The sequence below is a fragment of the Thamnophis sirtalis genome, unplaced genomic scaffold (assembly GCF_051295495.1).
Source record: "Thamnophis sirtalis isolate CommonGarterSnake01/CBP01778 unplaced genomic scaffold, rThaSir2_p1.2 scaffold_2, whole genome shotgun sequence".
NCBI classification, from domain to species: domain Eukaryota; kingdom Metazoa; phylum Chordata; class Lepidosauria; order Squamata; family Natricidae; genus Thamnophis; species Thamnophis sirtalis.
Genome location: NW_028261382.1, coordinates 42,985,340 through 43,012,960, shown reverse-complemented (window position 1 = coordinate 43,012,960; position 27,621 = coordinate 42,985,340). Strand labels below are relative to the sequence as shown.

General features: G+C 45.4%; 4 protein-coding genes across 7 annotated transcripts; 2 read left to right on the top strand and 2 right to left on the bottom strand.

The window, feature by feature from the left end:
* The first annotated feature begins 1,749 nt into the window (after positions 1–1,749).
* UBXN1 (UBX domain protein 1) lies at positions 1,750–12,697 on the top strand. Its single transcript, XM_087705180.1, is given in 11 exon segments — positions 1,750–1,878; positions 4,488–4,578; positions 6,502–6,555; positions 6,653–6,774; positions 7,412–7,478; positions 8,377–8,568; positions 9,135–9,186; positions 10,192–10,311; positions 10,780–10,903; positions 10,906–10,962; positions 12,396–12,697. Coding segments are annotated over 10 exon segments (897 nt in total). The 5' UTR covers positions 1,750–1,878; positions 4,488–4,519; the 3' UTR covers positions 12,446–12,697.
* Positions 12,698–13,218: 521 nt separating this feature from the next.
* DMAC1 (distal membrane arm assembly component 1) lies at positions 13,219–15,638 on the bottom strand. Its single transcript, XM_087705181.1, has 2 exons — positions 15,388–15,638; positions 13,219–13,640 (listed from the first exon to the last, which is right to left on the bottom strand). The coding sequence occupies exons 1-2, from the start codon at positions 15,596–15,598 to the stop codon at positions 13,588–13,590; spliced, it is 264 nt and encodes an 87-aa protein (XP_087561307.1). The 5' UTR covers positions 15,599–15,638; the 3' UTR covers positions 13,219–13,587.
* Positions 15,639–20,054: 4,416 nt separating this feature from the next.
* LOC148048697 (uncharacterized) lies at positions 20,055–24,611 on the top strand. Its single transcript, XM_087705179.1, has 4 exons — positions 20,055–20,077; positions 21,233–21,429; positions 22,108–22,459; positions 24,052–24,611. Exons 2-4 carry the CDS (start codon positions 21,241–21,243, stop codon positions 24,093–24,095), a joined length of 585 nt encoding a protein of 194 aa, XP_087561305.1. The 5' UTR covers positions 20,055–20,077; positions 21,233–21,240; the 3' UTR covers positions 24,096–24,611.
* Positions 24,612–25,233: 622 nt separating this feature from the next.
* On the bottom strand, positions 25,234–27,360 carry CSKMT (citrate synthase lysine methyltransferase). Of its 4 annotated transcripts, none has more exons than XM_087705174.1 (2): positions 27,127–27,360; positions 25,234–26,054 (listed from the first exon to the last, which is right to left on the bottom strand). In XM_087705174.1, the coding sequence occupies exons 1-2, from the start codon at positions 27,239–27,241 to the stop codon at positions 25,357–25,359; spliced, it is 813 nt and encodes a 270-aa protein (XP_087561300.1). In that variant the 5' UTR covers positions 27,242–27,360; the 3' UTR covers positions 25,234–25,356. The 4 variants fall into 4 exon arrangements, with proteins under 4 accessions (XP_087561300.1, XP_087561301.1, XP_087561302.1 ...); XM_087705175.1 differs by having other exon boundaries at positions 27,077–27,196; XM_087705176.1 differs by having other exon boundaries at positions 27,034–27,171.
* Between the last annotated feature and the right edge of the window lie 261 nt (positions 27,361–27,621).

Sequence of the window (27,621 nt, the reverse complement as noted above, 5' to 3'; positions counted from 1 at the left end):
TCCATTCTAAATTCTATTTTAGTCTAGTCTGCTCCTATTTTCTATTCCCATTTCATCCCATCCTCTATTCTATTCCTATTTCCTATTCTATTCTATTCTATTCTATTCTGCTCTTCTCTTTCCTTCCCTCCCATTCCACACTATTCCATTCTAAATTCTATTTTAGTCTAGTCTGCTCCTATTTTCTATTCCCATTTCATCCCATCCTCTATTCTATTCCTATTTCCTATTCTATTCTATTCTATTCTGCTCTTCTCTTTCCTTCCCTCCCATTCCACACTATTCCATTCTAAATTCTATTTTAGTCTAGTCTGCTCCTATTTTCTATTCCCATTTCATCCCATCCTCTATTCTATTCCTATTCCCTATTCTATTCTATTCTGCTCTTCTCTTTCCTTTCCTTCCATTCCATACTATTCCATTCTAAATTCTATTTTAGTCTAGTTTGCTCCTATTTTCTATTCCCATTTCATCCCATCCTCTATTCTATTCCTATTTCCTATTCTATTCTATTCTATTCTATTCTGCTCTTCTCTTTCCTTCCCTCCCATTCCACACTATTCCATTCTAAATTCTATTTTAGTCTAGTCTGCTCCTATTTTCTATTCCCATTTCATCCCATCCTCTATTCTATTCCTATTTCCTATTCTATTCTATTCTATTCTGCTCTTCTCTTTCCTTCCCTCCCATTCCACACTATTCCATTCTAAATTCTATTTTAGTCTAGTCTGCTCCTATTTTCTATTCCCATTTCATCCCATCCTCTATTCTATTCCTATTCCCTATTCTATTCTATTCTGCTCTTCTCTTTCCTTTCCTTCCATTCCATACTATTCCATTCTAAATTCTATTTTAGTCTAGTCTGCTCCTATTTTCTATTCCCATTTCATCCCATCCTCTATTCTATTCCTATTTCCTATTCTATTCTATTCTATTCTATTCTGCTCTTCTCTTTCCTTCCCTCCCATTCCACACTATTCCATTCTAAATTCTATTTTAGTCTAGTCTGCTCCTATTTTCTATTCCCATTTCATCCCATCCTCTATTCTATTCCTATTTCCTATTCTATTCTATTCTATTCTGCTCTTCTCTTTCCTTCCCTCCCATTCCACACTATTCCATTCTAAATTCTATTTTAGTCTAGTCTGCTCCTATTTTCTATTCCCATTTCATCCCATCCTCTATTCTATTCCTATTCCCTATTCTATTCTATTCTGCTCTTCTCTTTCCTTTCCTTCCATTCCATACTATTCCATTCTAAATTCTATTTTAGTCTAGTTTGCTCCTATTTTCTATTCCCATTTCATCCCATCCTCTATTCTATTCCTATTTCCTATTCTATTCTATTCTATTCTATTCTGCTCTTCTCTTTCCTTCCCTCCCATTCCACACTATTCCATTCTAAATTCTATTTTAGTCTAGTCTGCTCCTATTTTCTATTCCCATTTCATCCCATCCTCTATTCTATTCCTATTTCCTATTCTATTCTATTCTATTCTATTCTGCTCTTCTCTTTCCTTCCCTCCCATTCCACACTATTCCATTCTAAATTCTATTTTAGTCTAGTCTGCTCCTATTTTCTATTCCCATTTCATCCCATCCTCTATTCTATTCCTATTCTATTCTATTCACTTCGAAACAGCCGAGCAGGGCGAAGCGACAGCCAACGGCCACGAGAGGGCAGCAGAGAGACCGCGAAAGGCTCTCTGGGCGGCGCGGCGAGGAGAACTGGCCCTCCGCGGCCACCGTCCGCTCTTCCGGCAACCCCGCCCACGTGACCCAAACAGCGGCCTCGCGCTTCCGGGGCCTGCCTTCCTCCTCCTCCTCCTCGCCGCCGCTTCCCCCTTCTTCGCCGGGGACGCCGAGCCGGAGCCGCCGGTGAGAGCTTCCTTCCCCCACAACCGGCTCCCCCGGGCAGGCTGGGCTCGCGAGAGCGGGAGGTGGGTGGGTGGTTGTCTCCTCGAAGGCCGGGACTACAAGGCCCATCATCCCCCGCCGCGGCTTGTGGGAGGGGGGGGTGTCCTGCCCGACCCATAATCCCCTGCCAGCCAGGCTAGTCCGACTTCCCTCCTTCCAATTGGGTGGGACGACTCTCTTGCCTGCCTCCCCCCACACAAACACACCATCCTCCTCCCAAAATCGGCATGGACTACAAAGCCCATCGTCCTTAGTCTGCAGCCCCTTCCTATCTGCCTACCGCCCCTCCCCGGCCTGGTGGTGATTTATCCATTGGGCTGGATAAACCACCCGCTCCACTGCCGAGGGGGGCGTCTTGGTTCCCCCTCCCCTCCCATTGGGCTGGATCACAAGACCCATCCTCCCCTGCCAGGCCAAGACATTGGTTCGGGGCTCCATTATAGGGAATGAGCCTCCCCTTAGAAATCCCCCCTTTTTTCTCTCTCTCTCTGCAAATACGTGCATATTTGGGTCCATTAAGAGAAAGGACTAAATATTTGATAATAATGGTTGTTTTTAGGAAGATTATACATATATCTCTATATCTATTTTTCTATCATCTATCTATCTATCTATCTATCTATCTATCTATCTATCTATCTATCATCTATATCTATCTATCATCTATCTATATCTATCTATCTATCTATCTATCTATCATCTATATCTATCATCTATCTATCATCTATCTATCTATCTATCTATCTATCTATCTATCTATCTATCTATCTATCTATCTATCATCTATCCATATCTATCTATCATCTATCTATATCTATCTATCTATCTCTATCTATCTATATCTATCTATTTTTCTATATATCTATTTTTCTATCTATCTGATTATCTATACCTATCATCTATCTGTGTCTGCCTGTCTGTCTATCTCAATATCTCAATATCTGTATGTGTGTATATCTATATCTGTCTATAACTAAATATTTGATAATGGCTATATTTACCGAGATATCAATCAATATATAAATAATATAACTAAATATTTGATAATGGTTAAATTTACTGAGCTCAATCAATATTTGATATATAACTAATATACCTAAATACTTGATAATGGTTATATTTAGGGAGATATCAATCAGTATTTGATATACTATAACTAATATAATATACCTAAATACTTGATAATGGTTATATTTAGGGAGATATCAATCAGTATTTGATATACAATAACTAATATAATATATCTAAATACTTGATAATGTTTATATTTAGGGAGATATCAATCAGTATTTGATATACTATAACTAATATAATATACCTAAATATCTGATAATGGTTATATTTAGGGAGATATCAATCAACATTTGATATACAATAACTAGTATAATATACCTAAGTACTTGATAATGGTTATATTTAGGGAGATATCAATCAGTATTTGATATACTATAACTAATATAATATACCTAAATATTTGATAATGGTTATATTTAGGGAGATACCAATCAACATTTGATATACAATAACTAATATAATATATCTAAATATTTGATAATGATTTTTTTTAGGGAGATATCAGTCAATATTTGATGTACAATAACTAATATACCTAAATATTTGCTAATGGATATATTTAGGGAGATATCAATTAATATTTGATGTATAACTAATGTAATAACTAAATACTTGAGAATGGTATATTTAGGGAGATATGATATATAATAACTAATATACCTAAATATTTGCTAATGGTTATATTTAGGGAGATATCAATATTTGATGTATAACTAATGTAATAACTAAATACTTGAGAATGGTATATTTAGGGAGATATGATATATAATAACTAAAATACCTAAATATTTGTTAATGGTTATATTTAGGGAGATATCAATCAATATTTGATATATAATTAATATAACTAAATATGTGTTGATGGTTATATTTAGGGAGACATCAATCAATATTTGATATATAATTAATATAAGTATTTGATAATGATTATATTTAGGGAGACATCAGTCAATATTTGATATATAATAACTACTATAACTAAATATTTGTTAATGGTTATATTTAGGGAGATATTTAGGGAAATATCAATATTTGATACATAATCAATAGGAGCGCCATTGAACCACATAAATAAATAGATTTTATCCCATTAATGCAAAATCTTCTTTCCTCTACTAGTTATTCAATGATGGGCATCAAAGCTCTTCCACCCCTAAATGTCAACATTTCTATAATAATCATCAAAAATACAATTCTTTGTTTTTCCAGAGCCGAAAGAGAGAGAATGTTACTTTCATTTTATCCCATCACCCAAGAAGGATTTAAATATCAGATTTCCTCCACAATTTCGACTGCTTTTCCTGAGATTTCAGCCTCGGTGAATTTCCCTCCCCAAATGAAAGATTCCTAATCAAGGACTAATCAATCAATCAATAAAAAGACACAACACACACTTCCCAAAACACACACATTTCCCGCCGAAATACAATCCGACGGATAAAATCTGGATAAAATCTGCAGCGTGCCAAAGATTTGATCTCTCTTTTATTTTGCAGAATTTGCTGGCAGTGACGGTGGTCAAGGCAGGATGATGGAGAACACGGCGCTGGAAAGTTTGATCGAGATGGGCTTCCCGCAGAACCGAGCGTAGGTCTCCATCCCGGGAAAAGTGTGGGAGGTTTTTTGTTTTAATAAAACAAATATATAGCTGGATTTCGACTGAATCTTTTCTGGGCTGTGAGGCAGCTGGGAAACATGGCAAAAACAAAACTCTCTGAGCTGGGTGGTTTGATTGCAGGCATTTCATGGCCCAACTAGGGAACATCATCAGTGCTAGAAGGGAATGAGGTTTGCAGGGAGGAAGGAGAGAATTGTGGGGTCCGTGGTGCTCTCTGAACTTGGTGGTTTTCTTGGAGATGTTTCGTGACCCAACTAGGGAACGTCATCAGTGCTAGAAGGGAGTGGGGATTGTGGAGAGGAAGAGGAGGGGGAGAAGAAGGAGGAGGGGGGGGGAACTGTGGGGTCCTTGGTGCTCTCTGAGCTTGGCGGTTCTCTTGCAGGCATTTCGTGACCCAGCTGAGTAACATCCTCAGTGCTAGAAGGGTTGATCTACAGTGGCTTGTACAGTGTCAGTGTTGACAATGTTGGTTAGACTGTGGTTTATTGAGTTGTAAACGAGCAGCACTAAAGGCAAGCTACTTGTGTGTAAATAAAAAGTAAACTTCCTCATCCTTCTAGCACTGATGAAGTTACCTAGTTGGGTCTTGAAACGTCTGCAAGAAACCCCCCCCCAGCTCAGAGAGCACCAAGGACCTCACAGTTCTCCTCTGCCTTCTCTTTCTTCTTCTTCTTCTTCTTCTTCTTCTTCTTCTTCTTCTTCTTCTTCTTCTTCTTCTTCTTCTTCTTCTTCTTCTTCTTCTTCTTCCTCTTCCTCTTCCTCTTCCTCTTCCTCTTCCTCCTCTTTCTTCCTCTTCCTCCTCCTCCTCTTTCTTCTTCCTCTTCCTTCTCCTCTTCCTTCCTTGTAGCACTGATGAGGTTACCTAGTTGGGTCTTGAAACTCCTGCAAGAACCCCCCCCCCCCAGCTCAGAGAGCACCAAGGACCTCACAGTCCTCCTCCTCTGGCCTCCTCTTTCTTCTTCCTCCTCCTCCTCTTTCTTCCTCTTCCTCCTCCTCCTCTTTCCTTCTAGCACTGATGAGGTTACCTAGTTGGGTCTTGAAACGTCTCCAAGAAAACCACCCAGCTCAGAGAGCACCAAGGACCTCACAGTTCTCTTCCTCTTTCTCCTCTTCCTCCTCCTCTTCCTCTTCCTCTCTCCTCCTATTCCCACCCTCCTCGTCTCCACCATCCCCATTCCCTTCTGGCACTGATGATGTTACCTAGTTGGGTCATGAAATGTCTGGAACAAAACCACCAAGCTCAGAGAGCAGCAAGGACCCCACAATTCTCTCTTCCTCCTCCTTCTCCTCTCCACAATCCCCATTACCTTGTAGCATTGATGATGTTACCTAGTTGGGTCACGAAATGTCTGCAAGAAAACCACCAAGCTCAGAGAGCACCAAGGACCCCACAATTCTCTTCCTCCTCTTCCTCCACCACCACCTCCTCCTCCTCCTCCTTGCAAACCCCATTCCCTTCTAGCACTGATGATGTTCCCTAGTTAGGTCATGAAACGTCTGCAAGAAAATAAGCAAACTCAGAGAGCACCAGGGATACCCCAGTCCTCTTCCCCCTCCTTCTCTTCCTCCTCTACATCCTCCTCCTCCTCTCCACAAACCCCTTTCCCTTCTAGCACTGATGATGTTCCCTGGATGGGCCATGAAAAGTCCGCATGGAAACTGCCCAGCTCAGAGAGCGCCAAGCACCCTCTCAGTTCAACCCCAACCTACAAACCGTCTCTTCCGTCTTCTAAAATCCCCACGCAGCACGAATCCCCCTCGTTCCTGTCTCTGTCTCCCTCGAGGGGGTGTCAGGGCGGTAGAACCGTTGTATATTTGGAGGGGGCAAGAAAACGGGGCGAAAACCCCCCCCGGGGGGCCCGCGTTTAACTCCCTGCTTTGCTTTCCCGCAGAGAGAAGGCTCTGGCCCTGACGGGCAACCAGGGGATCGAGCAAGCCATGGATTGGTAGGTATGCTCGCCTCCTTCCTGAAACGCCCTCCCCCACTTCCTCCTCCCCTCGTCCCTTCCGAACGGCCGCCATCTCTCTCTCTCTCCGACGCAGGTTGGTGGAACACGAGAACGATCCCAATCTGGACGAGCCCTTCGCGGATCCTCCAGCGCCCGTTCCGGATGCCGAGGAACCCGCCAAAGGAACGACGCCGGAGTTGGAACAAGGAGGGTCAGGTCAGAAATAAGTCTTTATTTTTTTCCTTTCAAATACGTTCACAAATCCACATTCTTGTAAGTACTCATCACCTTCGTCTCTTAACGGCAAACCTTTATCTGTCAACTCCTAAAGTTGTTGTGGTGAGAGAAGGGGGGGGGGAGCGAATTCCACGCATTCTTGTGGCGAAAGTCGGATCTCCGATTGCCGCAGCAGGGTCGGGAGGGGTGCACCTCATTGGGGAATGTGATTTACGACACAGACTGAGGGGAGGGGGAGGAACCGGGGGTGAAGCTCAGCCGTAACTCAAGCGAGGCTCAGATCTGACTGCCAAAAGATCTTGCCAAAACAAATGCTGCTAAGAAATGACTGGTTTTCTTTTGAAACTTGGCTCGAGCCTCATGAATCAATTAGGGCATTTTTAGGAAACCTGATGCTGTCACTATCTTCTTACAAATATAAAGAACACAATTGGGGTCACTTTCTTGCCACCCCGTATCTCATGACAACCCTCCTTCCTTTCTTCCTTCTCAACCTCCCTTCTCTGCCTTCTTCTTTCCTCCTCTCCTTCCTCTTTTCTTCCCTTCTCGGCAGTGGATTATGGTTTTCATTGGCCCTTCCCTTGGAAAGATGCAAGTGGACTTTTTCTTCCCGTAGGTGAGCTGGCAGAAGGAGAGACGCAGCGTCCCCTGACGGAAGAGGAAAAGCAGGAACAGACGAAAAGGTTAGGCTTTTCCTTCTTTCCTTCCTTCCTTCCTTCCTTCCTTCCTTCCTTCCTTCCTTCCTTCCTTCCTTCCTTCCTTCCTTCCTTTCTCTCTCTCTCTCTCTCTTTCTTTCTTTCTTTCCTTCCTTCCTTCTTTGTTCCTTCCTATTTCCTTCCTTCCTTCTCATTTCCCTCCTTCCCTACTCTTTCCTCCCTCCCTCTCCTACTTTCCTTCCTTCCTTCTCCTTTCCCTCCTTCCTTCCCTACTCTTTCATCCCTCCTTCCCCTACTCTTTCCTCCCTCTCCTGCTTTCCTTCCTTCCTCCCTTCCCTACTCTCCTTCCTTGCTTCTTCCCTTCCTCCCTTCCATCCTTCCGTCCCCTTTCCCTCCTTCCTTCCCTACTCTTTCATCCCTCCTTCCCCTACTCTTTCCTCCCTCTCCTGCTTTCCTTCCTTCCTCCCTTCCCTACTCTCCTTCCTTGCTTCTTCCCTTCCTCCCTTCCATCCTTCCTTCCCATTTTGTTCCTTCCTATTTCCTTCCTTCTCATTTCCCTCCTTCCCTACTCTTTCCTCCCTCCCTCTCCTACTTTCCTTCCTTCCTTCCTTCCTTCTCCTTTCCCTCCTTCCTTCCCTACTCTTTCATCCCTCCTTCCCCTACTCTCTTTCCTCCCTCTCCTGCTTTCCTTCCTTCCTCCCTTCCATCTTTCCTTCTCATTTCCCTCCTTCCTCCCTACTCTTTCATTTCTCCTTCCCCTACCCTCCTTCATTCCTTCCTCCGTCCCCTCTTCCTTCCCATTTCCTCCCTCCTCTTTCACCCCCCCCCCGACCCCTACTCTCCTCCCTTCCCTCCTGGGCTGTGCGTCAGCCTTGCCTCCTAAGCTCCAGCGGTTCCTTTCCCCCTCTCTCTCCCCCTCCCCCAGGATGATGGAGCTGATCTACCAGAAGCAGAAGGAGCGCGAAGAGCGGGAGAAGCGGGAGACCATCGAGCGGGAGAAGCAGCGCCGGAAACAAGGCCAGGAGTTGTTGCTCATCCGCCAGAAGCTGCAGGAGGACGAGATGAAGAAGCTGGCCGAAGAGAGGCGGAGGGAGAAGATGGAGGAGAAGATGGCCAAGTGAGGGGGGCCTGTGTGTGTTTGTGTGTGTGTGTTGTGTGTGTGTAAAAGCCAAGAGGAATCCGGGGGAAGGGGGGGGGGGAATTGCCCCTGGTCTCTAAACCTGCCCGTCCTCGGACTTTGAGACGGGGGGACTTCAACTCCCAGAATCCCCGGTCTGGCATCCTGTTAAGAGGGCGTGGATTTCCACTCGCTGCCTTGAGGAATTCTGGGAGTTGAAGTCCGCCCACCTCAAAAAGTTTCTAAACACCCTGCTTAAACGGGAGGAGGACCTTGGACGGCCCCCCACTCCCAGCATCCCTCAGTCATGACCTTCCCGGGGGCTGCTGGGAAGTTTCGCTCAGCTCCATCAAGGGCCTGGGGAGGGGGGGGGAAGAAGCGTTGCATTCTGGGTAAAAGGCGCCTGTCCATCTGCTTCCGTCACCCCTCCGAGGTCGTCCTTCCACGTTTCTCTCCTCCTCCAGATTTCCAGCTTTGGTGACGGTCATTTTTCGACCCTCCCTAAGTGTGAAGTGAGGAAGGGGATCCTTCCGCCATTCACACACACCCCCTCTTCCTTTTCCCAGGCAGCGAGTGCGAGAGAAGATCGAGCGGGACAAGGCGGAGAGAGCCAAGAAGGTGAGGGGAAAAATGGGTTTTAATTTTTATCATTTAGACCAATGTTTTCTTTGGGTTTTCTTTCTTCCCTTCTCTCCTTCTCTCCCCATTCCTCCCTCCCTCTCCTTCCTTCCTTCCTTTCCCTCCCTCCTATCCCTTCTTCTCTCCTTCCTTCTCTCTTCCTCTTCTTCCTTCCTCTTCCTTTCTTCCTTCTTTCCTTTCCCTCCTTTCTTCCTCCTCTCCTTCTTCCTTCCTTTCCCTCCCTCCTCCTTTCCTTTCCCTCCCTCCTTCTTTCCTTTCCCTCTCCTTCCTTCCCTCTTCCTTTCCTTTCTTTCCCTCCCTCCTTCCTTCCTTTCCCTCTCCTTCCTTCATTCCCTCTTCCTTCCTTCCTTCTCCTCTCCTTCCTTCTTCTCCCTCCCTCCTCCTTCCCTCCTATCCCTTCTTCTTTCTTCCCTCTTCCTTCATTCTCTCTTCCTCCCCTTCCTGCCCTTCTTCTCTATCCCTTCTTCTCTCCTTCCTTCCCTGTTCCTCTCCTTCATTCCTCTTCCTTTCTTTCTTCTTCCTTTTTTTCTTCTTCCTTTTCTACCTCCTTTCTCCCTCCTCTCCCTTCTTCCTTCCCTCTTCCTTTCCTTCCTTCCTTTCCCTCCCTTCTTCCTTCCTTTCCCTCTCCTTCCTTCATTCCCTCTTCCTACCTTCTCCTCTCCTTCCTTCCTTCCCCCTCCTTCTTCCCTCCTATCCCTTCTCTCCTTTCTTCCCTCTTCCTTCATTCTCTCTTCCCCTCCTTCCTGCCCTCCTTCCCTATCCCTTCTTCTCTCCCTTCTCCCTTCCTTCCTTCCCTCTTCCTCTGCTTCCTTCCTCTCCCTCCTGCCCTCCTTCCTTCCTTCCCTCCCTCATCCTAGCTGGGGAATTCTGGGAGTTGAAGTCCACCCATTTCAAAAGTTACCGAGCACAAGAAATGCTGGTTTAATACCTATCGAGTAGCTTGGCGGGTGACTTTTGCTCACCTTCCTGGTTTTTGCCCCCCAGTTTGGCTGCAGTAGCGCAACCCAGGCCTCCCCCCTGCCCGACCAGCTGGAGCCCGTGCTAATCTCCTCCCCCAGCCAGGAGCCCCTCGTCAAGAGAGAATACGACCAGTGCAAGATTCAGGTAAGTTTGACGGCTTGAAAAAAAAACACCCCTGTGTTGAGCTCCTATTTTGCATGCAGTCAAATCTGGAATTGGAAAGGATAAGCTGGCTTTTGTAAGTTAAGTCCTCGACTTACAACCATTCATTTAGTGACTGTTCAAAGTTACGACGACACCGAAAAGATATTAACGTGGCTGTTTGTCACACGAAGGTTGCAGCATCTCACAGTTTACGTGATCAAAAATTGGCAACTGACCCATTTATGACGGTTACAATGCCCCTTTGGCGACCCTCTGACCAGCCGTGTTAATGGGGAAGCCGGACTCGCTTAAGGACCGTGTGACTAACTTAACAACCGCGGGGATTCCCTTAAACAACTGTCTGGCGAGGAGGTTGATAAAAAAGGGGCCAGTGGAAACATTGGCCTAAATGGTGGTCGTTAAGTCAAGAATCACCTCTGAGTGGTCATTTGATTTTGCTCCGGGCAGGTGAGACTCCTGGATGGCACCTCCCTGACTCACACCTTCAAAGCCAAGGAGCAACTGGCAGCCGTGCGGCTGTACGTGGAGCTGAACCGCCAAGATGGCGGCGAAGACCCTTTTCACCTCCTGACGAGTTCCCCCGGCGGGTTTTCACCGAGGAAGACATGGAAAAGCCCCTGCAGGAGCTGGGTGAGTTTGGGCTCAAAGGGGAGTTGGGGGCTTCCTTCTTAAATGCCAGTAATCGGAAAGCATAAAAATGTTTTTCGAGAGGCCCAATGGAGAGCGTTTTAACAAACCGCATCCCTGTGTGGTTTGCTGGCAGCAGTGCCTCGGATAGAAAGTCCCTACAGAGAGTGCTGAGGACAGTGGAGATCATAGGAAGCTTGTTTTCCCTTTATTCAGGATATTGCTTATAAGAGCAATGTGCTGAGAGCTCAAAGCAGCGTTAGACACCCCACACACTCCAGTTTACCACCTGTTTCGGTTGCCTCCCTTCTGGGAGGAGGTTTCGAAGTTATCTCTAGCATGACAAACATGAAAGCTTTGTTCCCTAGGCCATCCGTGTGCTAAACTCACAAGCTTCGTTTTTCTGGTCATAAACATGGATACGTTTCAAACCAGACTGTTATTTCTCTGTGTCATGTATGTGGGGATATACATAGTTTTGTATTTATTTATCTTGTCATCTTTACGTACTGCAAACTTGGAGGTGGTGACCCTTTTAAGAGGTGAACCCAATGAAATTTCATTTTTATGCCAATGCTGTTTTTATGCCAATTGTCATATATGCCAATTAAGTGTACATTCAAAGTGACAAGTTATTATTCTATTCTATTCCTATTCCATGCTATTAATTCTATTTCTATCCTTATTCTATTTTAATTCTAATTCTATTAATTCTATTTCTCTTCTTATTTTATTTCTATTTTTATTCTTTTAATTCTATTCTATTAATTCTATTTCTATTCATATTCTATTAATTCTATTATTCCCACTCTATTCCATTATTCTATTTCTATTCTTATTTTATTCCTTTAATTCTATTCTATTAATTCTATTCTATTATTCTTACTCTATTCCATTATTTTAGTTCTATTTTTATTCTTTTAATTCTATTCTATTCTATTTCTATTCTATTAATTCTATTTCTATTCTATTATTCTTTATTCCATTATTCTATTTCTATTCTTATTTTATTTTTTATTCTTTTAATTCTATTCTATTATTCTTACTCTATTCCATTATTTTAGTTCTATTTTTATTCTTTTAATTCTATTTTATTTTATTTCTATTCTATTATCTGTTTCTATTCTATTATTCTTACTCTATTCCATTATTTTAGTTCTATTTTTATTCTTTTAATTCTATTAATTGTATTTCTATTCTATTTAAATTCTACTCTATTAATTCTATTTCCATCCTAATTCTATTATTCTATTTTCATTGCTGAGAAATTCTGTTTTAGCTTTCACTCTCCTGGAGTTTTTATTTCAAAACGACCTGGGGGTGGATGGGAACATAAAAAAAGATCTGATTCGGTCTCCAAATCCCCTTTTTCGCTTCCCCCTCCATTCTCTACTCTTTTTCCCCCACCCATTCATTTTCGCCCCCTCTTTCTCCAGGCTTGGTGCCTTCCGCCGTGTTGATAGTGGCCAAGAAGGGCAACAGCTGAGCGGCTCTCTTCGCTTGCGACGGTCGGTTGTGGCTTTCCCCCCTTCGCACCGGTTCTTGGAGGCTGACCTTATAGCCCGTAGTCACTGGGTGCCACCGTAGCGCTCCAGTCCCCAATCCCTCTCCCCAGAGACTCTTGAGACCCAGGGATACCGAAACAGACACTATGTGGGTAGAAGAGTTGGCGAAACCAGCGTTTGCCACTGGATGCCCCCCCAATGCCAGCCCCGAATAAAATCTCTTCACCCTGGTGTGCCACGCGTGGATTTCTTTCTCGCCGGAGGAACCCCAGTGTGGGATCTGGTCTGCCCAGCGGACAGTCCCTCCCTCCCTCCCAAATTCACACTCTCACCCACATCCAGTTGTGGGTCCTCAGCGCCTGGCACCGCGAGGTAGACTGCCTCGGAATAAGGAGGCTGGATTGTAGCTGAAAACCTGCACAATCCAGATCAGAGGTCGTATTCAGCTGGTTCTCTCTGGTTTGGGCAAACCGGTGGCTGTGGGAGACCCCGTCCGCCCCAAGGTAATGCGCGAGCACTGCGCACGCTCAAAAGGCAATGCGCAGGCACGGCGCGTGCACTCACATTTGCTAACTGGAAGGGAAGGGAACCCTACTGACGAGCCAGATGCACCCGAACTTATGTTTCCCGTAACTTCCCCCAGGAGCTGTCGTCACAATTTAAGGGAAATTGGGGTTCAAAGTTTTTAAAGTGAGGTTTCACGGACGGAGCAAGGAGAGAGAAGACGCACAAACACACGGGGCAAATTCGGAGGTGTGGTTGTGTGTTTTTTTTTTCCCCATTCACCCAACAAGCATGATTTTACAACAACGGAATTGGCAATACAGCTTATTCCATTTACCGAACACAATCAACTCCCCGTCCTCCTTGGATACGATCGTCCCAAAGCGTCGTCATCATAACTGACAGTTTTGACACAGGGGGGAAAAACAGACACTCGTAACAACAGCAGCCATTTTCCACGGAAGATTAAGAGCCGCAATGTTTCTGTCTGGACTTAATAACGTCGCAGAATACCCCAATCTTCAAAATGAAACTTTTTTTCTTCCCCCTTTGCTCTGGGTCGCCTCCAGGTAGCTGTTGGGAATTCTTCGCCGAGGAAGTAAGTAACACCTTCCCCATCCTACTTTGGCTGGACAGGATCCAGGACGATTACGATTGCCCAAGCATAGAGACCTGGAAAGAGACCAAAATCGTTGGCAAAAGCGGCACAAGCGAGTTCATTTCATTTCTGCAGAAGCCAAAAAGAGTAAAATGAATAGAAATAGAATAAATAGAACAGAATGAGTAGAATGGCAATAGCACTTAAGACACTTCTTCATGGTGATTTTACAGCCCTCTCTAAGCGGTTTACAGAGTCAGCCTCTTGCCCCCCAACAATCTGGGTCCTCCTACCGACCTCGGAAGGACAGAAGGCTGAGTCAATCTTGAGCTGGTCAGGATTGAACTGCTGGCTGTGGGCAGAGTTTGCCTGAAATACTGCATTCTAACAGGAAGGAAGGAAGGAAAATAGCAATAGCCCTTAGACTTATATACCGCTTCACAGTGCTTTTACAGCCCTCTCTAAGCGGTTTACAGAGTCAGCCTCTTGCCCCCAACAATCCGGGTCCTCATTTTACCCACCTCGGAAGGCTGAGTCAACCTTGAGCCTGGTGAGATTCAAACTGCCAAATTGCAGGCAGAAGGCAGTCAGCAGAAGTAGCCTGCAGGACTGCATTCTAAACACTACACCACCATGGCTCTAATAATAGAAATAAAGAATAGAATGGAATAAAATAGAAATTAAGAATAGAATAGAAATAAATACCCCGTTTCCCCCCAAATAAGCCCTCCCCGGATAATAAGCCCAATCGGGCTTTTGAGCGCATGGACTAAAATAAGCCCTCTCCGAAAATACTTCAACACAGCAGCAGCCCTGAGGTTACCACCTCCTGCACCTCAAAAATAATACCTCCCCCAAAATAACACCAAGCGCTTATTTGGGGAGTCAAAAGAAAAATAAGACCCGGTCTTATTTTGGGGAGAAACACAGTAGAATAGACTAGAAATAAACAGAATAGAAAGAAATGAAATAGAATAGAAATAAACAATAGAATAGAATTGCAAAAAAAGGAGGATTATTAGGAATGCCCAGAGTAGCTTGGTAGTAAAATCAAATACAACAATATATTAACAATAAATATAGAAAAATTATTTGAAAATATTACAATCCAGGTTGGTTAAGGGTGAAGGTACCAAGTTGGAAATCCGGTGAGTTCTAGTCCCACCTTAGTCAAGAAAGCCCGGGTGGGTGACTAGGAGCCAATCACTAGGAGGTGGTGAGTTCTAGTGCCATTTTAGGCATGAAAAACATCTGGGTAATTTTGGGGAAATCCCTCCCTGTCAGCCCAGCCCACCTTACAGGGTTGTTATGAAGGCAAAGGGCAGGAGAAAGAAGCATGAAGTATGTTTGCTGCCTGGAGTCCCTTATAAATGAAGGAGGGACCAAAAAAATAAAATGAAAATGAAAACCTAACAAATAACAACAGCCTGGCATTCCTGAATGGGATCTTATTTAAAGGTGCTAGTCCTCGTGATCCAGACCAGGCGCCTTTTCTTATGTATAATACTAAAAGGCGGACAAGTAGATACAAGTCAACAAAATAAATAAATAAAAATAAATAAATAAATAAAATACTTAAATAAATAAAATACTTAAATAAAATAAAATCCCTTGCTAATTCTTTTAAATGCTTCTTGTATTCTCGCCCCGGGAAAGGGGGAAGTGCTGCCCCCTGGTGGCCCAGCTGCGTCATGACACCCCGAGAAACTCCCAGCGGGGAGAACGATGACCTCCCCTCCGCAAAGCAAATGCAATACACGTGTCCAACCTTGCACGTCCGAATCTACACCACGCCACACCACACCCCCACCCCGGCTTTACCGACGGCGAAAACCATCCGGAAGATGTCAAAGGTGCTCCCGGGCCTCCTTCGCTGCAAGGACTGGCGGGCCCCTAGGTGGACCCAGAGCCCGGCTGCCGCCAACCCGCTGCCGGCCAAGATGCGACAGCTGAAGCAGGACCAGAAGAAGGACTTTTTGGGGGCCGCCACGGGAGACCCCGCCGCCCTGCCGCCCCCGGGTTGGACCGCCATGTTTCCGCCGAGCAAGATGGCCGCCTCCGCGCCGGAAACCGCTCTGGCAGGTCCCCGGAAGTGCAGAAAAGTCGCCATACAGGAGAGTATGGGGGGGGGAACCAAGAGGCGTCCGACCGCTATAAAACGTCCGGCGGGGGAACAGGGCTCCTTGTGGTGGTTTCCGATTTGGGGAAATTTTGAGAAAACAAACGGGCTGTTTCAATTATTCTGTGTTATTTTTCCTTGGATAAAATAAATCAATTACTTTAAATTTCTTTCCATGGCTGCATCTTCCAGGTTTCATTGGTGTTTTGTTTTAAATCTACCTCCTAAATGTGAGCTTCTTAAAAGTTCCCGCAAGTTGAAATATCTGCATCATCTCTTTATCTCTTTCCTTTCCTTCCCCTTCCTTCCTTCTTTCCCTCCCTCTTCTTTTCCCTCCCTTCCTTCTCTCCCTCTTCTTCTCCCTTCCTTCCTTCTCTCCCCCTTCTTTTCCCTCCCTTCCTTCTCTCCCATCTTTTCCTTCCTCTCTCCCTTCTTTCCTTTTCTTACAATACAATACCAGAGTTGTAAGGGACCTTGGAGGTCTTCTAGTCCAACCCCCTGCCTAGGCAGGAAACCCTATACCGTTTCAAACAAATGGCTATCCAACAGTGTTGGGGCATTCACAACTTCTGGAGGCAACTTCTGTTCCACTGATTAATTGTTCTAACTGTCAGGAAATTTCTCCTTAGTTCCAAGTTGCTTCTCTCCTTGATTAGTTTCCACCCATTGCTTCTTGTCCTACCCTGCTTCCTTTCTTCCTTCTCTACCTCTTTTCCTTTTCTTCCTTCTCTCCCTCCTTTCTCCCATCTTTTCCTTCCTTCCTCTCTCCATTTTTCTTCCCTACTCCTTCCTTCTCTATTTTTCTTTCCTTCCCTCTCTTTCTCCCATCATCTTTTCCTTCTTTCCTCTCTCCTCCTTCCCTTTTCTTCCCTGCTCCTTCCTTCTCTCCTACCTTTCCTCTCCCTCCTTCCCTCTTTCTTCTCCTACCCCTTTCTCCCATGTTTCCTTCTTCCCTCCTCCTTTCCTCTTGCCCTTTCTCCTCCTCCCCCTCTTCCTTCCTTCCTTCCCATAGATATATTAGCAGTTTTAGTTACTAAACTGCATTTAAAATAATTAAAACCTGCTAAGCCACATATCAATAACTATATATTTATAATATATAAATGTTACTAAAGCACAGCTATGAAAACTAACTTGGTTAAGTGCTTTACATAAAAACACAAGCAACTATATATTTATAAAAACACAAATAATAAACTGCAGCTTAGCATTTGCCTTCCATAGTTTTGCCACCTTCTTTGGCACTTTGTTCTCGAGTCTCTCTCTACCACTTTCCAGACCAAATGATGTTAATATTTAACATCTTCATATTTTATTTCGTTGCTTTTACTTGTTGTTTTAAGCCGTTTAGTCACCTTCCAGGCGACATAAGCGGAATATAAATTTTAATAAAGTAAAACTTTTCAGGATGAACCAGACACTTAAGTTAGCAGCAAGCAAGGCGTTTTTCGTTGTGGCCTGATGTGTGAATTCAAAACCCAGACAAACACACAACAATGACCACGCTGGGTTACCCCAAGGATGTGCGTTCCCCAAGGTCTGTTTTTCGATTTTGCCAGGCATGAAACACACACACAACAGCACTCCAAAGTGCCATATTTTTTTTAATTTATGAAGACATCTTACCAAGCAAGCCATAGAAAGACCCCGAGGAAGCAACGGGTCGAAGGGAAAATGTTGATTTTCATTACAGAGTCCCAACACTTGGTGCAGTCCCAGCAGCTCACAGCCTTTTTCGAGTCACAGCCATTGCTACTTTTTGGAAGAGAAAGATTTTCGGGCCCAATTCTCATCTGTCGTGGCGGCCTCCTTCAGGACCTCCATTATCAAGGCGTTCTGCCGTTGTGAGTCCGAATAATTCTGGCTGGACTCCCGGAATTCCTGCAGGGAGGAAGATGACGTGAGGAAGGCAAATCCAGGTTTTCGGGCATCCCCCTTTGGGGATCTGAATATCACCTGGGGTGGGAAAAGTACTTGTCCTTTGTGATCTCTTCTCCTAACTAGTCAGCAAAGATTCTAGTCCTCATAGTTCTGAATATGATCTTTTAAAGAGGCTAATCCTTGTGGTTCTGCATAGGCAATACTTAGGGTGCTAATCCTCAAGTTTCGGAGTAGAATCCTATTTAAGATGCTAGTCCTTGTGGTTCTTTAATAAGATCTGATCTGAAATGCCAGCTAGGTGTAATGATGGTCTTTTGTCAGAATCATGAAAGGCTTGTTTGATCGTGAAAGCCAGACCGGTTACGTTATGGATCTTATGCAGGGCGCTAGTCCTCATAATTCATAACAAGGTCTTATGCAAGATGCTAGTCCTCATAATTCATAAAAAGATCTTATGCAAGGTGCTAATCCTCATAGTTTAGAACAAGGTCTTATGCAAGGCACTAGTCCTCATCATTCAGAGTTGGATCTTTATGCAAGGTGTTAGTCCTCATAATTCAGAACTAGGTCTTATGCAAGGCGCTAGTCCTCATGTTTTAAAGCGGCCTGGGACCAAAGCCTCCCCCTTTATTTCCTCACCTTGCTGATCTTCGCCGAGCGCACCTCGTCGGATGGCCACAACTGAAAGACCAACACGGCTCCGCCGAAGATGCCCACTGCGGTGCCCACCGCCTTAACGACGCGCCACTTGATGGCCATGGCGGGCCGCGGGCGTCTCTTCCCGGAAGCGGCGAGGAGGACATGAAATGGCGCCGGACCACCATAGAGAGCACAAGGGCGCCCGGCCGGAGAGTAAGCTGCTTAAGCTAAAGGAAGAGAAGTTTCTTTCTCAGGGTTGAGCGCCCTCATGTGGCGACCTGAGGAAATCATCCTCTTTCCCCCCTTTTTCAAGTGTCCAAGCTTAATGGTTAGAATTATTCTTCAGGTGTTGCCCATCTGTGGGTCTCTCAACCTTGGCAACTTGGAAAAAGAGAGAGACTTCCCAGAATTCTCCAGGCAGCATGTCCAACCATCTTGAAGCAGGCTGGCTGGGGAATTCTGGGAGTTTGGAGTCCAACCATCTTCACCCAGTTTCTTGCACGGACAATTTCCAAGGTGGCCTTCCCTGCAAACTTAAGAGATTTGACCAATGCCTCTTCCCAGACGGGACAAAATTCCAGATTTCTTTTTTTAAGAAATAAAAATGGAGTCATATGTGTGCCTGCCTCTTCCTCTTCCTCAGAAGCACAGATATGCTTTAGAAAGCTGAGGTGGCTGGGGGCTTCTGGGAGTTGAAGTCCAGCCATGTTGACTGGAGACTTCTGGGATTTGAAGTCCAGCCGTGTTGACTGGGGACTTCTGGGAGTTGAAGTCCAGCCGGGTTGACTGGAGATTTCTGGGAATTGAAGTCCAGCCATGTTGACTGGGGACTTCTGGGAGTTGAAGTCCAACCGGGTTGACTGGAGACTTCTGGGAATTGAAGTCCAGCCGTGTTGACTGGGGACTTCTGGGAGTTGAAGTCCAGCTGTGTTGACTGGCGACTTCTGGGAATTGAAGTCCAGCCGTGTTTACTGGGGAATTCTGGGAATTGAAGTCCAGCCGTGTTTACTGGGGAATTCTGGGAGTTGAAGTCCAGCCGTGTTGACTGGGGGCTTCTGGGAGTTGAAGTCCAGCTGTGTTGACTGGGGAATTCTGGGGGTTGAAGTCCAGCTGTGTTGACTGGGGAATTCTGGGGGTTAAAGTCCAGCTGTGTTGCCTGTTGACTTCTGGGAGTTGAAGTCCAGTTGTGTTGACTGGGGAATTCTGGGGATTGAAGTCCAGCCGTGTTGACTGGGGAATTCTGGGAGTTGAAGTCTTCAAGTGGCTGAGTTGACAAACCCTGCCTTAAGTAACTTGTCTTAAGCTGGAGAAGGATCAAACCCTCCGAAATAATAGATATTATCCACACCCCAGGCGGTCAAGGCTCATCTCCTCCCCCCCCCCTCCCCGGCCTCCATGAGATTACCTTACATTTCCCTGAGCTTCTTAGCTCTCCCTGAAATTTCCATGAGCTCAGAAGGAGATTAGTAATCTGGACATCGTCCACTGGCCCTTTGGCTTCACTTCAGATGGTGATCCCAACCCTGATTCGTCTCCAGCCTTCCCTCCTTCCGGTTATCCAACCGAGGCCGAAGGATGAGCTGCCGTTAGTGGCCGTGTCTCCTTCGGCTTCCAAAAGTTAGACCGGATCCAAGAAAAGGTAAACAATATATGGAGAACTAAAACAAGGAGGTAGGAAGCTTGGGATCAAAATGTAAAGCTGCTTTAATTCATTCCTCTCCTTTTCTCCCCCCCTCTCCCCCCCCCCCCCGGTTTCTCTGTCTTTGTCAAGCTGGAAGATGGTATGTTTGAACGTTGACGAGGCTCTTGATGATCTCCCTTAACCAGGTATTGGGTTCTTGGTGGCTTTCTTGCAGACGTTTCATTGCCAAAGTAGGTAACGTCATCAGTGCTAGATGGGAGCGAGGTTTGGGGGGGGGGGAGGAGGAAGACCATCAGGACTGTGGGGTCCTTGGTGCTCTTTTGCAGACGTTTCATGAGCCAACTAGGTAATGCCATCAGTGCAAGAAGGGGAGTGGGGGATGCAGAGAGGAGGAGGAGAACAACTGTGGGGTCCTTGGTGCTCTCTGAGCTTGCTAGTTTTCTTGCAAACATCTCATGACCCAACTAGGTAACACCATCAGTGCTAGAAAGGAATGGGGAGAAGGAAGAGGAGGAGGAAGAGAAGGAGGAGGAAGAGGAGGGGGAGAAAGAGGAGGAGGGGGAGGAGGGGGGGAACTGTGGGGTCCTTGATGCTCTCTGAGCTTGGTGGTTTTCTTGCAAACGTCTCATGACCCAAATAGGTAACATCATCAGTGCTAGAAGGGAGTGGGGAGGAGGAGGGGGGGAACTGTGGGGTCCTTGGTGCTCTCTGAGCTTGGTGGTTTTCTTGCAGATGCCAGAAAGATCTGGCTGACCTTCTCCTCCTGCTCCAAGATGACCTTGGCAGGAGGCCGAAAGCCTCTTGAGATATCAATCCAGACATTTATCTCTCAGCCATTAATCCGCCTTCAAAACCTTCCTTGGCTTAAGGGTTTGGGGCGACAACACGCAGCCAAGGGAACCGAGGCCCACCTCTATTCCTCACGCAGCTTGGCACCAATGGACCACGGCTCCCATCCTCCCCAGCCAGCAGCCGGGGTACGATAGGAGGAGAGCCGGCCACAGCAAGCGCAGCTATATCGCCTCCGACGAATTTTTTTTAAGACGGATTGAGAGAGGCTGTTTCTCTCCTGATCTTTTTTCGTCTTTTTAACCTCCGCTTTGAGCCGTGAACTGCCCAAAACGCTAGATGCCGTCCTCGCTTTAGCGACGGCCTCGTTTCGCGACCGCGTGCGCGGAGGGACGAAGGGGGCTGAAAGAGTTCGCTTTGGTGAACTGGTCCCTCCCGTTGACGACCTTCGCGGGTCTTTCGAGCGGAGGGAAAAAAACTGAACTCCAGTCCTGGGCGCCGCTGCGGTTTCAGCTTACTGACCGCTTCACTTAATGACCAGTCTCGATTGTGGGCGCTAAACGAGGGCTGCGTGTGTTTTTGTGCCGCTTCTACAGATGCGAACATGATGGATATGGTCCAGAAGGGACAGAATCCCACGACTTCGGCCGAGGGAAACGCTCCTTATCAGAAGCAGGCGTCGGATTCGAATCCAGTGCCGAGCGGCGAGTCGGATTTAAACTCAAACCAAGAAATGCAGTGGAGCTTGGCCAAAGAAGAGTGCGCCTGCGCCGATCCTTCGCTCAGCAGGCAGGTAAGTCCCAGGACGCGTCTCGTAATTCCCCTCCAGATCCATCATCCCCTTTGCTTTCCCAACTCATCCGTGGCCTCCTCAGCCCAGGGATCGATTCCCACGCAAATCTTGGGCTAGTGGGAGGCAGTTCAGCCTAGTGGTTAAATCTCCAGGCTAGAAAGTGGGAGACTGGGAGTTCTAGTCCTTCCTTAGGCATGAAAGCCGGCTGGGTGACTTTGGGCCGATCACCAGGAGACTGGGAGTTCTAGTCCCTCCTTAGGCATGAAAGCCAGCTGGGTGACTTTGGGCCGATCACCAGGAGACTGGGAGTTCTAGTCCCTTCTTAGGCATGAAAACCGGCTGGGTGACTTTGGGCCGATCACCAGGAGACTGGGAGTTCTAGTCCCTTCTTAGGCATGAAAACTGGCTGGGTGACTTTGGGCCGATCACCAGGAGACTTGGAATTCTAGTCCCTCCTTAGGCATGAAAGCTGACTGGGTGACTTTGGGCTGATCACCAGGAGACTGGGAGTTCTAGTCCCTCCTTAGGCATGAAAACCGGCTGGGTGACTTTGGGCCGATCACCAGGAGACTGGGAGTTCTAGTCTCTCCTTAGGCACGGAAACCAGCTGGGATCCTGGAAAAGAGCCACTCTGCTCTCCGGTTGATCCCCTTGGTGGGTTTTCTTCCTTCTCCCCAGGCCTTCCTGACTCCCCCGCAAGATCTCGGGTGGGATCTGTCGAAGAGTCCTCCCCTGGACACAGGCTTCCCCTGTGAAGACATGTCCTCTCAGGACCACCCAGAGCTCCTGGGCAAGGCCAGAAGGCTTTCGGGGGGCTTCACGGACACAGAGCGGTGGCCTTGCGAGAGGGCTCCTCGTGAAGGTTGCGTTTTTGAGAAGACCCGGCTGCCCTCCATCGTGGTGGAGCCCAGCGAAGGGAGCGACGGGGAGAGCGGGGAGCTCCTGTGGCCTCCGGAGGGCTTCCCGTTGCTGGAAGGGGAGGAGCCCGACGAGTTCCTGGCCGACGAGGAGGAGGAGGAACTGGAGGCTGGTGAGCTCGGGGTTGGGAGCACGGCCGGCCTCGACGTCATCTTAGCTGGTTGGCCACTGTTGTGCTAGGAATCCTTAGGAAGGTTATCCAGATGTTCCCGGGAAGCTCCTCCAGGCGCTCCTGGAAAGGCCCTTCCAGATGTTCATGTGAAACTCCTCCAGATGTTCCTGGGTTGATCCCAGGTAGTTTTGGGGGGGCTCTTCCAGATGGTCCTGAGAAGCTTCTCCAAATGGTCCTGGGAAGCTCCAGCTGTCCTTTAGAAGTTCCTGGAAATCTCTTCCAGATGTTTCAGAGTGGGCTCTCCCAGATGTTCGTGGGAAGCTCCTCTGGGCGTTCCTGGAAAAGCTCAAGATATTCATGTGAAACTCCTCCAGATGTTCCCGGGACGCTCCCAGGTGGTTTTGGGAGCCCCTCCAGATGTTCCCGGGAAGCCCCTCCAAGTGTGCATGTGCCCCTCCTCCAGATGTTCCCGGGACATTCCCAGGTGTTTTAGGAGCCCCTCTAGAAGTTTCTGGAAGCCCCTTCCAGATGTTCCCAGGAAGCTCCTCCAAGTGTGCATGTGCTCCTCCTCCAGATGTTCCCGGGACATTCCCAGGTGTTTTAGGAGCCCCTCTAGAAGTTTCTGGGAAAGCTCATCCAGATTTTATAAATGCAACCACGAGCCAAATATTCACCCTGACCGGCTTCACCATTGCTTGTGAATGTGGCCCCACAGATTCGACTTACGACCGCTCGTTTTGAGATTTAATAACAGCATCAAAAGAAGGGACTTATGGCGATCTTTACACCCCATGAGCAAAATCAGGGCGCTTGTCCATTCTCACGAATTTACGACAGTTGCAACAAACCCAGGATTATGACCATCGCCATTCGCGTCCAGCTTCCGACGAGCCAAGAAGTCAATTGGGGGGGTGTGTGGATTCACTCAACAACCACGGGATTCACTTAACAACTCCCACCGTGGCAAAGAAAATGGGTGATCGAATCACACCTGACTCATTGAACCGTCTTGCTTAGTGACATAAATTCTTGTCCTAACTGGTCGTAAGTCAACGACTATTTAAGCCCCCCAACCCTGAGCCCATGACTTTGATAAATTTAACAAATGATAATTAAATAATCAGCTTAGGAGGACTAAAGTACCTTAAGATATATTTGCGATAAAATTCAGAACCGAGGAGAGCTGAAAGGGACCTTGGAGGTCTTCTAGTCCAGCACCCTTTCCAAACGGAAGGACCTTTATAACATGTTTTCCCCAAAATAAGACAGGGTCTTATTTTCTTTTGACCCCCGAAATAAGCGCTTGGCCTTATTTTCGGGGAGGCCTTATTATTTTTGAGGTGCAGGACGCGGCGAGCGTGGTCACCTCGTGGCTGCTGCTGTGTTGCAATATTTTCAGGGGGGGGGGCTTATTTTAGCGCATGCGCTCCAAAGCCCGATTGAGCTTATTATCTAGGGAGGGCTTATTTTTGTGGAAAGAGTGTAACACTTAAAAATAAATGAATTCGATAATATAACGCTGCCTAATGGTCCTTAACGTCTGGCCTCCTACTTTTACATCATCATCGTTATTATTTCTTTTATTATTTTAGGCTTTTCCTCTTTTGAAAACGATGTGGGAGATCTCTTACTGTAAAACCTGGAGCATTATCCTGGGATCGACGGATGCGCCGATATCTTCCTAACCTCTTATAAAGCAGAACCAGGATGGGAAAACCTGGTCAGTAGCACCGAGTCAATGTGGAGATGGTGAAGGCGGGTTCCCCCCCCCCCCTATTTTGGCCTCGTCCTTATTCACCAAACTCCGACAACAGTCCTACGTCGTAAGCCGAGAACTGCTTAGAAAGATTGACACTCTCGCGCAAATATTTCCACGCATTCGCCGCCCCTCGTGTTTGATTCAGCAGCGTTTCCGTCGAAACCGTCGGGAGAAATAATCCCGTAAGGAATTTAGCTGATCGCGGAATAAAATCATGGCGGTCGCGTTTCCTGAAACGTATTCTCAACGCGGAATGGATCTTGGGCTCCGACTTGAGAAGGTGTGGCATTCGACTAAGAAAACGGGCACCGTGTTGTGACAGCTAGGAAATTATAGACGTACTGGGCTCTAAATCATCATAACAATAAATAATAATAATTTGTATTAATTGAATATGCTTGTAGGTTGTCCAATTCTGAAGGACGGTGGGTGGCTTTCCCAACAATTTAATAAAGAAATAAATTGCAACAAGGTCAAAAGATGGCAGCTTTTTAAAAAAATAAAAACAAATCACATCCCCGTATCCTCAATTCTAGAACGGCAGCCATTATATTTATATATATGTATATATATATACATGTACATATACATATACATATACATACATACATACATACATACATACATACATACATACATACATACATACATACATACATACATATATATATATATATATATATATATATATATATATATATATATATAAAACCCCTTGTGACTGTGTGTTCCAGCATAACTCTGAAATGCCTGGCCTGTTAAGCACAGCGAGTGTGGCATCCTAGAGCGGCAATTTGTTTGTGATGTTAGTTCCTTCACAGCTTCCTCTGGAAAGCCAGCCATGATGTTCACCCTCTAGTGGACCAATGGGGAAGCGCCTGATGGATTTGGGGCAAAGGGCCCGGATCGTAGACAGGGCAGGAAAGAAGAGCGCATGGGAGGGGGGAGGGAGGGAGAGGGCAAGGATGATGGGCATGGGAGTAGGGGGAAGAAAGTCTTGTCTCCTGTCAGACAAACCAATGTCTATAAATACCCGGGAAATGCCGGGTTATCAGCTAGTAAACAATAAAATTAACCACCTCTAAACAACTGGAGTGTGTGATAAAAGATATATGGGTGTTGTAAGTTACGTCTGTTGTTAGATTTCACTCAATGATGGATTCCTCGGAGACTTGGAGGGCTGCCCCACATCTGATGGGTCTGGAGCTTTGAGGCTAAGTGTGTAAGCATAATACGAGATGCCGCTAACGTTGGCGATCTCCCCGACGTTGATGTTGGCTCCGCCGGCCGTTTCCAGGAACGGCACCCTGGCATCCGGATCCTCGTCGGAGATCTGGACGAGGCATCCCTCCGGCCTCAGGACTCGTAGACACTGGGACACTAAGCGTCTCGCTCGCTGCGGGCATCCCCGTAGGACCGAATCGCAGGTCCCTTTGTCGAGAACTAAGTGGAAAGACTCCGAAGCAAAGAGGCGGGATAGCTCGGTGGCATCGCCCAGGTGGCACTCTAGCTCGGACCGCGGGTGGCACGGCGGAGGGCTCTCCCGCAGCATCTGTGCGAGACACTGGATGGCTGCGGAGGAAAAATCCAGACAAGAGACATGAAGCCGGACAGGCGAGCGACGGTAGAGCTCCAAGCCCAAGGATGAAGCGCCACAGCCGACATCTAAGACCCGCGTCTGGCCAGAGGGCAGCCCCCCAAGAACGGAGCCGAGAAGCGTGGAGATCTCTTTGTAGCCAAAGAACCAGTCAAATGGATGGGGAGGTCCGTTTTTCTGCCTCTGGGCGTAGAAGCGGTCCCAAGCTTCACGTTGATCCATGTTGCAAAGCAGATCGTCTGCAAAGAGGGGGTGGGATGGAGAGAAATTGAAGTTGCTCACCCCCAACATGAGATGCAAATAAAAAATGAAATCAATAAAATGATGTAATATAAAGCAAAATCAAATAATAAAGTAATAATATAAATAAAACAATAAAAAGAAATCAATACAACAATATAAAACAAACCAAAATAATAAAGTAAAATCATCATGAAATAAAATCAATAAAATCATATAATATAAAACAAAATAAAGTAATAATAAAATGAAATCAATAAAACAATAAAAATAAAATCAATAAAATAGTATAATATAAAATAATCATAAAATAAATAAAATAAAATACAATGAAATAAATGAAATATAATAAAATCTATATATTAAAATCTATATATCAAAATCTATAAAATAAAATAATACAATGAAATAAAATAATAAAATAAAATCAATATAATAAAATCAATAAAATAAAATAATAAAATGAAATAATAAAATAAACTCAATAAAATAAAATAATAAAATAAACTCAATAAAATAATATAAACAACATAAAATAATAAAGTAATCATAACATCAATAAAATAAAATGAAATAAAACAATATAAATGAAATAAAACAATATAAATGAAACAAAACAATATAAATGAAACAAAATATAAATCAAAATAAAATAATAAAGTAATCATAAAATCAATAAAATGAAATGAAATAAAACAATATAAATGAAACAAAACAATATAAATCAAAATAAAATAATAAAGTAATCATAAAATCAATAAAATAAAATAATAGAATGAAATCCATAAAATAATATAATATAAAACAAAATAATAAACAAAAGTAATAATAAAATCAATAAAATAAAGTAAAATAATAATTACTTTGTTAATTAAAATAAAATACTAAAAGAAAATAACAAAAGAAAATAAAAATACATAAAGAAATAAAGTAATAAATTAAAGTAAGCTAAGCTAATAAAATCAAATAAACAATCACCATAGATTAAACTAAACTGAGCTATTAAACTAAGCTACTAAACTAAACTCAACATCGTAAGGAACGATGCTTTGTCTCTGGAACTTTTTCCACCTGTCCATGCAGAGAAAGGAGCGATAGACCCAGGGAGGGTTTGAGTGGGGATCCGGAGTCCGAAGCGGGATCTGTTCAGCCGGGGGATTTTTGCAAACGCCTTCCTGGCTGCCATCTTTCCGGGGAAAGGAGGAAGGACGGCTTGAGGAGGAGCTAAGGAGGAAAAGCAGAAAGCAAAGAATGAAAAAATAAACCAGTGCCCTCCCTTTCCTTGCCACCCTTGTAAAAAAAATTCCCTCCCAAGCAATTAAAACAGGATCAAAGGTTTCCCCCCTCTCTCTCTCCCCGCCTGTCAAGCTGGATCAACAAAGGTGACATTCAAAAGGATTTTGTGGATCTAACGTGTCCAGGATCATCCTCTACTCGTTGCAAACCAAAGATAATGTTTTTGTTTTTAATTTTGGGAAGCTGGTGAAATGCTGATTTGGCTCTTCCAAAGGAGGGGGAAAAAAAGGACAGATTTCTTTAAACCGGCAGTGAATTTTGCCAGATCTC